We start from the raw sequence: 11,766 nt of genomic DNA on the forward strand, positions 1-11,766 counted from the left end.
TTCTCTCTAACTTGAAGAGTTGCCTTTTTTCCACCATTTCTCTTCTGGAGGATGCCCTGGAAGAGGCAACAGCCTGTTGCCATGGCAGGGAAGGCCCTGAGCTTTTCCTTTGGAGCTATTAGTGGAAGCTTGTTAGGTCTGAGAAGATGGTCCCAAGGTTGGGCTGCTTGTGCCATCCCGGTGGGGCTGGAGCCTCTTGCTCCTGCCTTTCTGACCATAGGTCCATAACGATAGGGAGGGAGTTTTCAACATCTCATCTGTGGCATTAGGGTCTCTCTTAGGACCAGCCAGCAGCAGCTGTGCAACTTGTCCAGGTTGTAAAAAATCTATCAGTAAAGGTGTGAAATCTCAAGGGTCAGACCACAGAAGGCAAGAAGGGATTGCAGGTAGCAAAGCATAATTGTGGTCAGTGTTTTTATTTGTATGAAACAAGGACTTGTGCCTTCTACGGTCTTCAAAGATAATAATGTGGAGAACATTGACAGCCTTTTTTCCACCTGCCAAGTGGGCTGGAACACCCAGATAAATGGGAAAAAGGGAGGAAAATATGAGGGACAGAGCCCAGAGCCACTGAGCAGAGAAGCTGTCTGGAGCTGCTTTGTTGGTATGGGAGATGAGCTGCACCTCTGGTTTGAGGTTCTTCCATCAGAGGGAGACTGGAAAGCTTTGGTACCACTTCTTAGGCCAGTGCTAATAAGGAGACTTGCTCCTCATTGCAGCACTAATGAGAGATTAGAGCTCCACTGCAGGCTTGAAACCAGAATCAAGCTGTATCAAAGCACAGTCTGAACTAAGAGCCTTTCCCAGTGGCTGGTATTTTACAGCCCAGTGGCCAATTTCTAGGTCGTAGAGGCCAATTATTTCTGAAGCCTTTGGTGTGCAGCTAATGAAGGCTTGGAAGAGCCCTTCTAAGTGTTTATAAGCCCTGTAGGTGGCATAGATGTAATGGAGGTGGCAGGCACAATTAGCCATCCATAATTCCTCCTAGCAGCTGATTAAAGTCTCTTTATCCGTCTTAGCAAGATCAAAAGGGCACATATTTGGGAAATCAAAAATGCATTAGGGGCTGTCAGCCAGCGGCAGGGCCTGTGTGCTGTGAGCCCTGGGGCAGTGGCATGTGCCAGGAGTGGCACAGAGCTGCTCTGTGTCCCCCATGTCGGGAATGGGCCCCTCATTCCTGTGGGCTGCAGCCTCTGTGCAGGACCTTTGCAGCATCAGTCGTGCCATCCTGTTATCCTGGCATCCCCTTTGCCTGCGTGGAGCAAGGGCTGGGATGGAATGGCTGCTCTCCAAAGTCTCCCAGTGCAGGAAAACACCAGTGGGCTTTCAGCTGCTGCAGAGGCACGCAGGGGTGCTGGTCTCACCCTGCATCCAACGAGTTTTGAGAGGTGTGAGCTGCAGCTGCCTTCCTTCACCCTTCCCGGGGCGCTCCGTAATGCCCCTTGCAGGCAATTTCACGCCTGGCTGAACAGAGCAGGATGAGGGAGGCCTCATTCCGTCCAGCCCTGTGGTGATAATTCCGGGGATAGCGAGAGCAGGAGCCCCCAGCCCGCCTGGCCCTGCCCCGCGCTGGGAGCTGGAGGGGCTACTGCGTTCCGCAGGAGCGCTCTGCGAGCCGGGGGCGCAGCGCGGGGCTGGCCCTGGTGAGCTCCTGCCAGGGCTTCCCACGCCGCCTCCCGCCCGGCCCCCGGCGCCCCCTCCCCACGGCCCGCGGGGGCGGGGGGCCCGCGCTGCCCGTGCCCGCCCCGCGGGGCCCGCGCTCGGCCGCCCTCAGCCCTGCCGGGACGCGCCGCGATGCAGCGGGCGGCGGGCGAGGGCCGGCCCCTGCTGCCGGCGGCGGGGCGCTCCGCCGGGCTCTCCTCGCCCGGGCTCTCCTCAGCCGGCGCCGTCTTCATCCTGCTCAAGTCTGCGCTGGGCGCGGGGCTGCTGAGCTTCCCCTGGGCCTTCGGCAGGGCCGGCGGGGCCGTCCCCGCCCTCCTGGTGGAGCTGGTAAGGGCGGACTCGGGGCGGGGGACTCGGGCGCTCGGGGATGCGGCAGCAGCAGCCCCAGAGGGGAGCCCAGGGGCGCCGGCCCGGGGAGGGAGCGGAGGGAAGGGGACGCATCTGCTCTGGTACCTGGGGAGCCGGCAGGGACCCCCTTCGCACGGCACCCCCGTCCCGACCCCGGCGAGGGCAGCGGTGCGACAGCCTTAGGTTGTTGTTGCGGTGCCGCCTTGGGGATGCTCTTCGCAGCTGAAGCCACACTTGTAGCTGGCTTGTAGCTCAACCCAAAGTAAATGGGTGTCTGCTCCTGAACATGCCCCAACACCCCAAATCTAAACCTAAAGTATCCTATAAGTCTCCATCCTTTTGCTGACCTTTGTTACCCAGGGCCACAAGGTGGTCTGGCCGGTACCCTGGTCCCTGGCTGTGGCCCTGCCGGGTCTGGCCTGGGGCTGATGGAGGCTCGGTGTGGTGCTTTTTGCTGCCTCTGTCCCCGCAGGGCTCGCTGGTGTTCCTGGTGAGCGGGCTGGCGGTGCTGGGCTATGCCGCGGCCCTCAGCGCCCAGCCCACCTACCAGGCTGTGGTCCGGGCTGTGTGCGGGGCTGCCGTGGGGAAGCTCTGTGAGGTCTGCTTCCTCCTCAACCTCTTCATGATCTCCGTGGCTCTCCTCAGGGTGGTGGGTGACCAGCTGGAGAAACGTGAGTTGTTCCCCTCACTGTGTTTGGGGCTTGCTTGGGGCCGGCAGCTCTCAGGAGTGAGGGAAGGTGGGCAGGATCACCCCTAGGGTTTTTCTGGAAATTCTGAGGACATGGGGCTCCCCAGTTCTGCCATGGTGTGATGCTCCCCACCTCCTTGGGCCATCTTCCAGGGCGCAGCTGACCCCCTGCTGCCCCCCACAGTGTGTGACTCCCTGTACCCCAATGGGACACTGAATGGGGTCCCCCAGCTGCCCCCCTGGTATGTGGACCAGCGCTTCACCCTCTCAGCTCTCTGTGTCCTCGTCATCTTCCCGCTCTCTGTCCCCAGGGAGATCGGCTTCCAGAAGTACTCCAGGTACCATCTGGGCTATCCCTGTGGTAGCCCACTCCTAGGTACCGTGTACCCCAGGTTACCTCCTCCCAGGAACTTGTGGGGCCATGGCAACACCCCTCCTCCTTTTCTCCTGGCTGTGTGCTGATACTCTTCCATGCCCTGACAGCATCCTGGGCACACTGGCTGCCTGCTACCTCACTCTGGTCATCATCCTGAAGTACTACCTGCAGGCAGAGAGCCTGCGTTTGACTGAGCCCCCCCAGCCCTCCAGGTAGGAGGGTCAGCCCCATGTCCCTCCTGCCCTGAACTCCATGGCATGAGCAGTGACATGGGGGCAGGGCTGGGGTGGCACTGGGCTGTGTGTGTGGTGGGGCTGAGCTGGGAACAACACACAGTGGATGGTAGCTCCCAGCCCCAGCTTTCCACTCCTTTCTCCCAGAATCACTGGGCAAGAGATTCCCACAGTGGCATCGAGGCTGCACGGTTTATGACATGAAGGTTTCTTCTCCATGAGAGCCTCATGCCCTTTGCTCTGTGCTTCTTCTCCACATGCCACAGGTTCTCCTCCTGGACCTCCATCTTCAGTGTCATTCCCACCATCTGCTTTGGCTTCCAGGTAGGTCACCCTGGCCACCCTGGCTGCAGCTGCCAGGGAAGTGGTATCATCCCCCAGACCATGGGGATGCTGTCCCTTGAAGGGCAGGTTGAAGGAAGGGGGGCCTGTGGCTGTCACCAGAGGTGGCTGTGCCAGGACACAAGTGCCTGGGAATGGGGCAGAGCAGGACAGGGCACCCACAGGTGGGGGAGAGGATGCTGGGGATGGGGGCTGTCCCTGCATGGGGCCCCAGCACCATCCCCCCTTGCCTTGCAGTGCCACGAGGCATGTGTGGCCATCTACAGCAGCATGCGCAACCAGAGCTTCTCCCACTGGGTCACCGTCTCTGTGCTCTCCATGCTCATCTGCCTGCTCATCTACTCCCTCACTGGTAACCCCAGCACCAAACCCTTCACTTCTTGCCCTGGGGGTCTCCTCTCCCCTCGGCTCATCCATCCTTCTCAGAATTCCTCTGTCCTGCTCACTGCATGGCCACCCACCCCCACCTCCCTGTCAGCAGGGCTCTATGGCTACCTGACCTTTGGTGAGGCTGTGGCATCCGATGTCCTGATGTCCTACCCAGGGAATGACCTGGTTGTCATTGTGGCTCGCCTGCTCTTTGGCGTCTCCATTGTCACCATTTACCCCATTGTGGTGCTGCTGGGCAGGTGAGGGGAGTGGTGACAAGCCAGGTGTCCCCCCAGCTGGCGCAGCTCCCCTGGGTGTCATCAGCCCCACAATCCTCCCTCCAAGATCCGTGGTGAAGGACTTGTGGGCAGCCCCGAAGCGCGGGGCCGTGGCGGAGTGTGAGGCACGCGAGCGGCGCAGCCGGGTGGCACTGACGGTCACCTGGATGGCTGCCACGCTGGCCATCGCCCTCTTCGTCCCCGACATCGGCAAAGTCATCGAACTCATCGGGGGCATCAGCGCCTTCTTCATCTTCATCTTCCCAGGCAAGATTGGGCACCGAGGAGGGACGAAAGCGCTGGGGGGTCACTGGTGCCAAGGGCGTCGCTGCAGTGGCAAGTGGCCTGTCCTGGCTCCATTTTGGGGGTGCAGGGCTGTGCTTGTGGGGGACAATGCAGTGGGGCTGGGTGAGGGGTGCTGTGTTGGGGCTGAGCTTCTGCACTGACAGCAGGGCTGTGCCTCGTGTGCATGACTGGGACCCACAGCCTTGGGCCACGCAAAAAGTGAGTGTGTGCGTTCAGCAGCGGTGGGGGCGAGGGAAGGGGCAGGGTGTGGGATCCCATGGGCCATGGCCCAGGCAGATCCCGGGGGGTCACCCTGGTCAAGGTGGGAACCCTGTAAGGAAGGGGATGTGGGTGTGGAGGGAAGTGCTCTACTGGGGCTATACCAGGGCTGTGTCCAGGCATCAAGGAGGTGCCCAGGTACCAGAGTGACTTTAGGGACAGAAGAGCTGTGGGGTTTGGTGGCACTGGGAGGTGTCCCAGTGTGGGCTGGGGTGGAGGTCAGAGGGGCAGGGTGCCCCAAGACAGGAGGCCATCAGGAGTTTGGCACCTGTTTTGCCAGGGTGGTGTGTCCTATCACCACTCCTGTCTAGAGGGGCCAGGGCACAGCTGCAGCCCATGTCAGGGGGACCTGACATGGTGCTGGTGAAAGTTTTGGGATAAGTGTGTGCTTAAGCATGTCTGTGGTGCCCCTGGGGGAGCAGCAGAGTCTGAGTGAGGATGGAGGTTGTGTGGTGGGTGGAAGAAGCACCCCAGGACATTGGGATCTTGGTTAGAAGGGTGCTCTGGGGGGGCCCATGGACATGTGGGGAGGAGTGAGGGTGCTGCAAAGGGTGCCAGAGTGCAGGAGGGGCCAAGGCAGAAGGTTAGCAGGGGCACCCAGGTGGGTGACAAAGGCTTGGAGAGGTCCCCTGGGGAGACCTGCCAGAGTATGAGCCTGTCATGAGAAGAGGGGACAACACGAGCTGGGGCGATGGAGACTGCAAGGGCGCAGTCCCAGCCTGCCTGGGACAGTTCGGGAAGGATCACGGTGCTGAGGACCCTGTGACAGAGCAGCAGCTGGGTTTGGGGTGAGTGCTGCATCCCAGAGGCTTAGTATGGGGCTGAGGGCGGCTGTGTGCCCGGGGAGGAGGGAACACGGAGGTACTGGAGCCAGGGGTCCGGGGACTAGGGGGACAGGGCTGGAAGCATGTGGTGATGGGATGGAGCTGGGGCTGTGTGGGAGTGGCTGTGCCGAGCACTGGGTGGGTGGATGCGGGTCTCTGCTCCTTCACCAGGGCCACTGGGCGCAGGCAGAATTAGGAGCAATCTCGTGGTGGCATCTGCTGACCAAGGTTTGTGTGTCATTGCAGTGGAAACTGGGGTTGGCCCAGAGGGGCTGCTGGGCTCTTCAGCCATCGACTGGGAATGATGCAGAGCAGCAAGGCAGAGGAAGCTGGACCCTGCAGAGAGCTCCAGAGGAGCTGGGGTACAGAGGTGGCCCGCTACTGAGGCCAGCTCTACCCCGGCAGCCTCTGCTGTGTCGCTGCAGGGCTGCTCTCATCGCCTGGGGCGTTCTCTCCGTTCTGGGCGGTGCCTTCGTGTGCGGGCAGAGCGCTGCCCTGGCCGTGCTGGGGCTGCTGCGCTGAGCGACCACAGAGCCCGCCGAGACCCCCCCGCCATCCTCCCGGACACACACCCCCAACACAGCCACACCGCTGGATCCCATGGTGGTTTTATTTGGAGTCGCCGTCCCATTGTACAGTGGCTAATAAAGACAGGAGAGGGTATTGGCAAGGGTCTTGTGCCACACACCCTGAGGGACCCCCATGCACAGCAGGGTGAGTGTGGGATTGGCACAGACAGACAGACACACAAAGTACAGACCCCAGGAAGGAGGGGAGGCAGCCACCCTCACACTTGCCAGGCACCAGCTGGAACTGTGCACATGCAAAGGAAACCCCTTGGGACCCCCCCAACACCTGGAAAGGACTAAGGGGCACCTTGGGAGCAGGAAAACCCCCACTGCCACTCTGCCAGCACCCTGACTCGCCCCTGGGACACGGGTCTCCATCCCAGCAGGCACAGACACTGCACCAGGCACAGCCTCAACCCCCACAGTCTCCTCCCTGGGTGGCCCCTGGGGACTTGCACAGACCCCCAACCCACTCTCTGCTCTTGGGGGGGCTCCAGCCTCCCACTCCCACTCCTGCTTCCCAGTGCCTGTCTGTCTGCACCCATTGCCCCCCTCCCCACCTACCTATGTCAGGGGGATGTCCCCCTCCCCAAACCCTGCCAACCCCTCCCTGGCAGTCCTTCTTTCCCCTGAGACCACCCCACGCCAGGGAGAGATGACCCAGGTGATGGGGTAGCTGAGGGAGGGCTCTCTGGGGTGGGGGACACACACACGGGAGTTTCCTTCACTGCAGCCAGGTCACGCTGACACCTCCCCCAGTCACGGCCACCCCGCACAGGGGACAGGTGCTGGCGGGTCCCCGGCACCGATGGTCACTCTCGGCTCAGGGTGCACCAGGCAGCTGCAGGGGAACATCACTGGAGGGTCACCCCTGCCCAGCCCCACATCACCCTGACCCCCAGCCAGCCAGCTCAGCTCACGCTGTCCTGCACACCATGCACCTGCCCACCCTTGCTCCCCAACAACTGGAGAGGTGCTGGCTGCCCAGGGGTCCCTGTCCCCCACACTCTGGGGTGGCCACCCTCCTACCTGGCACGGCCACACTGGAGATGGCCTCAGGCTGGCTGAGCGTGTCCACCTTGACGTGCTGGAAGCCCTTGCAGGTGGCACTCTGCAGGTGCCTGCACCCGGGTGGGAGAGAGTGGGTGACACCCAGCCCTCCCCAGAAGCACCATCCCAGCCCCTCACAGCACCACGGGCTCTGGCAGGGCTGGGTACCAGCAATCCTGCTCACTTCCCCTCGTGCAGAGCACCCTGCCTTGGTTCAGGACACTGATCCATCACCACATCCAAAGCCACTCCCAGGTGGGAGGTGTAGAGAGACCCACCCCAACACCCTGTCCTGTTACAGGGGCAGCACTAGGACAGTCAGACAGCTCCTCAGTGCTGCTATCATACAGGGGACAGAGCTTGCTCTATCAACCCTCCACACCCAAGCATCCCAAAATGGGCTTTTTCATCCCCTCTCCTACCTCTTCCAGTCCTCCTCAGTCTCCCAGAACTCGTAGACGATGAAGGTGACCCCATCAGGCAGTTTCACTGCGGTGACACTGGCAGAAACAGGGAGAGGTGGTGAGCCCCCATCGTGAGGCATCCCTCCCCCCTCTGCAGCCACAGGTGTGCCCTAGGGTGGGCTAATGAGGGGGGACCCATCCCCAGCAGCCCAGGTAGGGCTAGCTACCAGCACTCCATGCAAAAGCAGTGTTGGTGGCTGACCATGACTGCATCCCAAATCCTGGCTGTTTTGCATCAGTCCTTCACTTGGTCCTCACTGCAGCCCACGCCAAACCCCCCATCTCCCCAGCTCCCGACATGCAGCTGCTGATGGTACCCACTGGAAGCAGTCCCGCTCGCCGGCCACACTCTTCAGGTACTGCTTCAGGGAGCTGCAGAACTCGCCCAGGTGCTTGTGTGACACCGTCATCTCATTCCGCACCAGGAGCAGGTACTGCCGAGCCCCCAAACACAGCAGGTGAGACCCACAGAAACACAGTGACCACCCAGGTGTGGCTCTGTGCTGCAGGGGCACCCCAGCACCCAGGGGTGGTGGTCGGGCACACTCACCGTGCAAGCCGTGCTCTCGCTGTCCGACAGCCGCTGGTGCAGGTCAAACCAGAGGGTCTGGGAAAAAGGAATAAGCAGCAGAGGAGGTGGTGGATTGGCTGAGGCTGTGTGAAACCCTGTTTGGTGGGTTTCAGTCCCCAGCATTTGCAATGACTCTGCCCCCTTCTCTACAGGGAATGGGCTCCAAGATCCGCTTGCACGTCCGGTCAGGACCCTTCACCAAAACTCCCTGTGCTCCCATTAGAGCAAACATCCCCAACACCATGTCCTCACCCCTGCCTCAAAACAGCTGGGACAAGGTCCCTGAATTGTCCCTGGGATGGCAGGACAGCCCCACACAGGGAATGCTGGCCCTTACCTTGTCCTCCAGCTTGCCAATCAGCTTGGCCAGCCTGTTGATCTGCCCCTCCAGCCCCTCTGCCTTGGTGTCGGGGGAACCTGCACAGAGCCAGGAGACAGTGATGGAGTGAGGGGCACCTGCAGGCACCCCCTGAGAGCCCTGTGCTGCTGCTGGGACTGGAGTGCTCCAAGCCACCCCAGGCAGCCAGCACTTACCAGTTTGGAAGCTCTTTCCTTGCTCCCTGGGGACCATCCAGGTGGTGGGAGAGTAGCTGGGCACGGGGTTGTCATACCAGGTGTCACTCAGGCCGTGACCATCCTTGCTGGGGTAGTGCCTGCAACCAGAGAGCACACAGGGCTCAGGACAGCAGAGCTGGGCAGGCACAGAGTGGCATGAGCCAGCCCTGGGGAGCCAGCGCTGGAACATCATTTCTGGTGGCTCTGCCAATGATGCCAGACCCCTTGGGGAGCTGCAGTGCCCACACTGTGGCCAGGCAGTGCAGGCTTCCCTCCTGCACCATCCTTTGGCATCAGCCAGTGTGGGGAACAGGTCAGAAACAGAGGAATGTCAATGGGCTGCTCCCAACAGCCATCACTTTTCTTTCCTGCTTGTGAAACAGCACAGCCTTCCTGGCACCACCAGCAGCCTTCAGGGACTTTTTCTATCCTAGACAGACACTGAAACATGGAGCATTCAGGCCCCTGAAGCTGTGCCCAGCCAGCTGCACCTTACTGGGGCTGGTTTTGCAGTGCTGTGGTTATGGTGACTTTCAGACAGGAGAAGCTGCTGTCATCCAGGCTGCCCATGCCCAAATGGCTGCCCATGAGCAGAGGCTGTGTATCCCCCTAACAGACAGCAGCTGCAGTTCTTCTGGAGAATGGAAACATATCCACTGTAGCTTTTCCTCCAACCTGCTTTCTTTGTCTGGGTCTACAAAGCCCATCTGGCCTGGAGGTTGCTCAAAGATCCAAAAAAGTGTCTGGAAACACTTCCAAAGATGGAGCATCCATAATCACCACCCAGCACCAGATCCTCAGTGGTCCTCCCAGGACCTCATTTATTTGCAAACCAGAGAGAATGCCAAGACCTACCATTGTCACAAGGGCTTGCAGCTGCCACCCCTGTGTGTGAGATGGGAATGGGTCTGGGGAAGAACAACCCTCTCCTTTCTTCTCCACCAACAGGCAGCCTGCGCCACAGAGGGAGAGGCTGAGCAGCTCAAAGGATTTCCAGTGTTTCCTTCCAGCAAGAGCAGCTCTGTGCCAGCTGACTCTTGACAGAGGTGCCTGGGAGCCCTGGCTCCTCTTGGCACCTCTTGTTAGTCAAGCAGCTCCCAGCTGGGGACAACATGCTGAGTGCTCTGGAGCCAGTGGGCACCACAGCAGCCAGCATCTCCCTGTCCTCCTGTCCCTCCCCTGGCACCTGGCTCCTCCAAAGCACAATTGCTGTGTTCTCTTTGCCCAGCTAGCCTGAAAATCAGCCAGTGTGGGCTCCACCATATAGACAGGAACACGATGTGAGGATCTGGTCCCAGAGAACATCTCCAAGATAAGGAAGCAAGAACAACAATAAAGATTGCAGGAGCATCCCTTTGCTACAGGCTGTGCAATTATACCACTGCTGGTCCTGGACAATCCCCTGTCAATAGACAGGAAATTAGGCAAAACCAGACAGATTTATTTATACCACAATTTAATGAGGTGTCTCCATCTTGGACTTCTGCCTTCGCACTTTGTTCTACAGCCCTTTATTTTTGTGCTTTTTAGGCCACCCCTTTGTCTTCATGCGGATGCAGGAGATAATTTTTTGTGGGATTCATTTTTCTTTATAGCTATTATCTTCATGAGAAAGCAACTACAATGCTCCCCATTATGATCTGGGCTCACACACGAGCAAATTAAAGCCAGCAAAGTCTTTCATGGGCTCTAATTGTTCTGCCTGATGTTGGGTTTGTTTCCTCTTCATTGTTTTGCTGGAGCTCCTACCTCTTTTTATTCAAGGTTTGCCACAAAACAAAGAGAAGAAAAAGATGTGAGATGATGAAACCCACAGCATTCCTGCTAGAAAAGCTGATGGGATGGTGCCCAGGTGTGTTCCACAGAATCTGTTTTAGGAGGGAGCTGGGATTTTCACTCTCCATGTGCCCCTCTGCCTGCCCATGGCTTGGGGGAAGCCAAAACATCCCCATGCAAGCATCCTGAGGCCTCCTGCTTTGAAGGAACAGCAGGAAAGGGTTCGTTCCATGAACATCTGACAAACAGACGGGTTTCCATGGCAGCCTGTCCTGGTTAGAGCAGTGACAGTGGCACTCCGGGGAGCTGTGTGGCACTGACACTGAGGGGGCTGTGCTGAGGCTTTACTTTGCTGCTGGGAACTCCTTATAGCTCAGCCCTGGCAGCACCTGGGAAATCTTGAAGTGGTCTCCTCCTGTGTTTTGTCCTGGGTGGGACTGCTGGGTTTGCTCAGAGAGGCAGCCCCGTGCAGTCAGCACTGCCCAACTGGTGCAAGGGTGCTGGCCCAGGTTTGCATCCCCACACACAACACTCCTGTTAAGGGGGACCTCAGACACCGCAGGAGAGGAAGGGACAAGGAAGGAGAGAGTGGAGGAGAAAAGCCCCTGGAGTTCAGGAAGCCGGGAAGGGAGGCAAAGGGAAGGGCAGCCACTCTCCCAGCTCCCCTTTGCTCCTGCAATGTCTGCTGCGTTTCCCTCACCCCACAAAAGCATCCTCTTCCTCCTGCCCTCCTCCTCCCCCCCCACCCTCCTGCACCGGAGGAGGGCAGGAATGCTGCTGACCTGTTGGGGTTGGTTTGCTCATCGATGGCATCCACAGCACTCTCCACAGAGCTCAGCAGGGACTGGGTCTGGTTTGCTGTCTCCTTCAGCAGGAAGCGGGTCACGAACTGGTCCACGTTGCTGCCACTCTCGTACACCTGCAGAGGCACACGGTGAGCGGCAGCACCGGCCACCCAGCACCACCAGGACCTCTGGCCACCCAGAACCACCAGGACCTCTGGCCACCCAGCACCACCAGGGCCTCTGGCCACCCAGAACCACCAGGACCTCTGGCCACAGCACCACCAGGGCCTCTGGCCACCCAGAACCACCAGG

The 11,766-nt window shown here is 59.7% G+C and overlaps 2 protein-coding genes across 8 annotated transcripts in view; one reads left to right on the forward strand and one right to left on the reverse strand.

Annotated features, from left to right (window-relative positions):
* The first annotated feature begins 1,778 nt into the window (after positions 1 to 1,778).
* Positions 1,779 to 6,347, forward strand: SLC38A8 (solute carrier family 38 member 8). Of its 3 annotated transcripts, XM_019008010.2 has the most exons (10): positions 1,779 to 1,989; positions 2,483 to 2,681; positions 2,883 to 3,036; positions 3,182 to 3,286; positions 3,574 to 3,631; positions 3,887 to 4,001; positions 4,131 to 4,278; positions 4,364 to 4,563; positions 4,749 to 4,800; positions 6,110 to 6,347. In XM_019008010.2, exons 1-10 carry the CDS (start codon positions 1,795 to 1,797, stop codon positions 6,204 to 6,206), a joined length of 1,323 nt encoding a protein of 440 aa, XP_018863555.1. In that variant the 5' UTR covers positions 1,779 to 1,794; the 3' UTR covers positions 6,207 to 6,347. The 3 variants fall into 3 exon arrangements, 2 of the variants coding, with proteins under 2 accessions (XP_018863555.1, XP_033373140.1); XR_004499104.1 differs by having other exon boundaries at positions 3,887 to 4,278; positions 4,749 to 5,648; positions 5,931 to 6,347; XM_033517249.1 differs by having other exon boundaries at positions 3,887 to 4,278.
* NECAB2 (N-terminal EF-hand calcium binding protein 2) overlaps positions 6,277 to 11,766 on the reverse strand; it is an 85,463-nt gene continuing 79,973 nt past the window's right edge. For all 5 annotated transcript variants that reach the window (XM_015639958.2, XM_033517251.1, XM_033517252.1 and 2 more), the window contains 8 exons: positions 11,452 to 11,588; positions 8,873 to 8,991; positions 8,676 to 8,755; positions 8,318 to 8,374; positions 8,089 to 8,201; positions 7,726 to 7,803; positions 7,283 to 7,374; positions 6,277 to 7,094 (listed from right to left, as the gene is read on the reverse strand). In XM_015639958.2, coding sequence (XP_015495444.1) covers positions 7,066 to 7,094; positions 7,283 to 7,374; positions 7,726 to 7,803; positions 8,089 to 8,201; positions 8,318 to 8,374; positions 8,676 to 8,755; positions 8,873 to 8,991; positions 11,452 to 11,588 — 705 coding nt within the window. In that variant the 3' untranslated portion in view covers positions 6,277 to 7,065. The remainder of the gene's footprint in view (positions 7,095 to 7,282; positions 7,375 to 7,725; positions 7,804 to 8,088; positions 8,202 to 8,317; positions 8,375 to 8,675; positions 8,756 to 8,872; positions 8,992 to 11,451; positions 11,589 to 11,766) is intronic.

Source organism: Parus major, chromosome 11 (assembly GCF_001522545.3).
Source record: "Parus major isolate Abel chromosome 11, Parus_major1.1, whole genome shotgun sequence".
Lineage (NCBI taxonomy): Eukaryota > Metazoa > Chordata > Aves > Passeriformes > Paridae > Parus > Parus major.

What these genes read in the sequence shown, in the direction of transcription:
- SLC38A8 (XM_033517249.1), top strand. Translation starts at nt 1,795, where the DNA reads ATGCAGCGGGCGGCGGGCGAGGGCCGGCCCCTGCTGCCGGCGGCGGGG. An exon ending in CCGCCCTCCTGGTGGAGCTG is followed by an intron (nt 1,990 to 2,482) that starts GTAAGGGCGGAC and finishes CTGTCCCCGCAG; the next exon opens with GGCTCGCTGGTGTTCCTGGT. An exon ending in CTTCATCTTCATCTTCCCAG is followed by an intron (nt 4,564 to 4,748) that starts GCAAGATTGGGC and finishes CACTGACAGCAG; the next exon opens with GGCTGTGCCTCGTGTGCATG.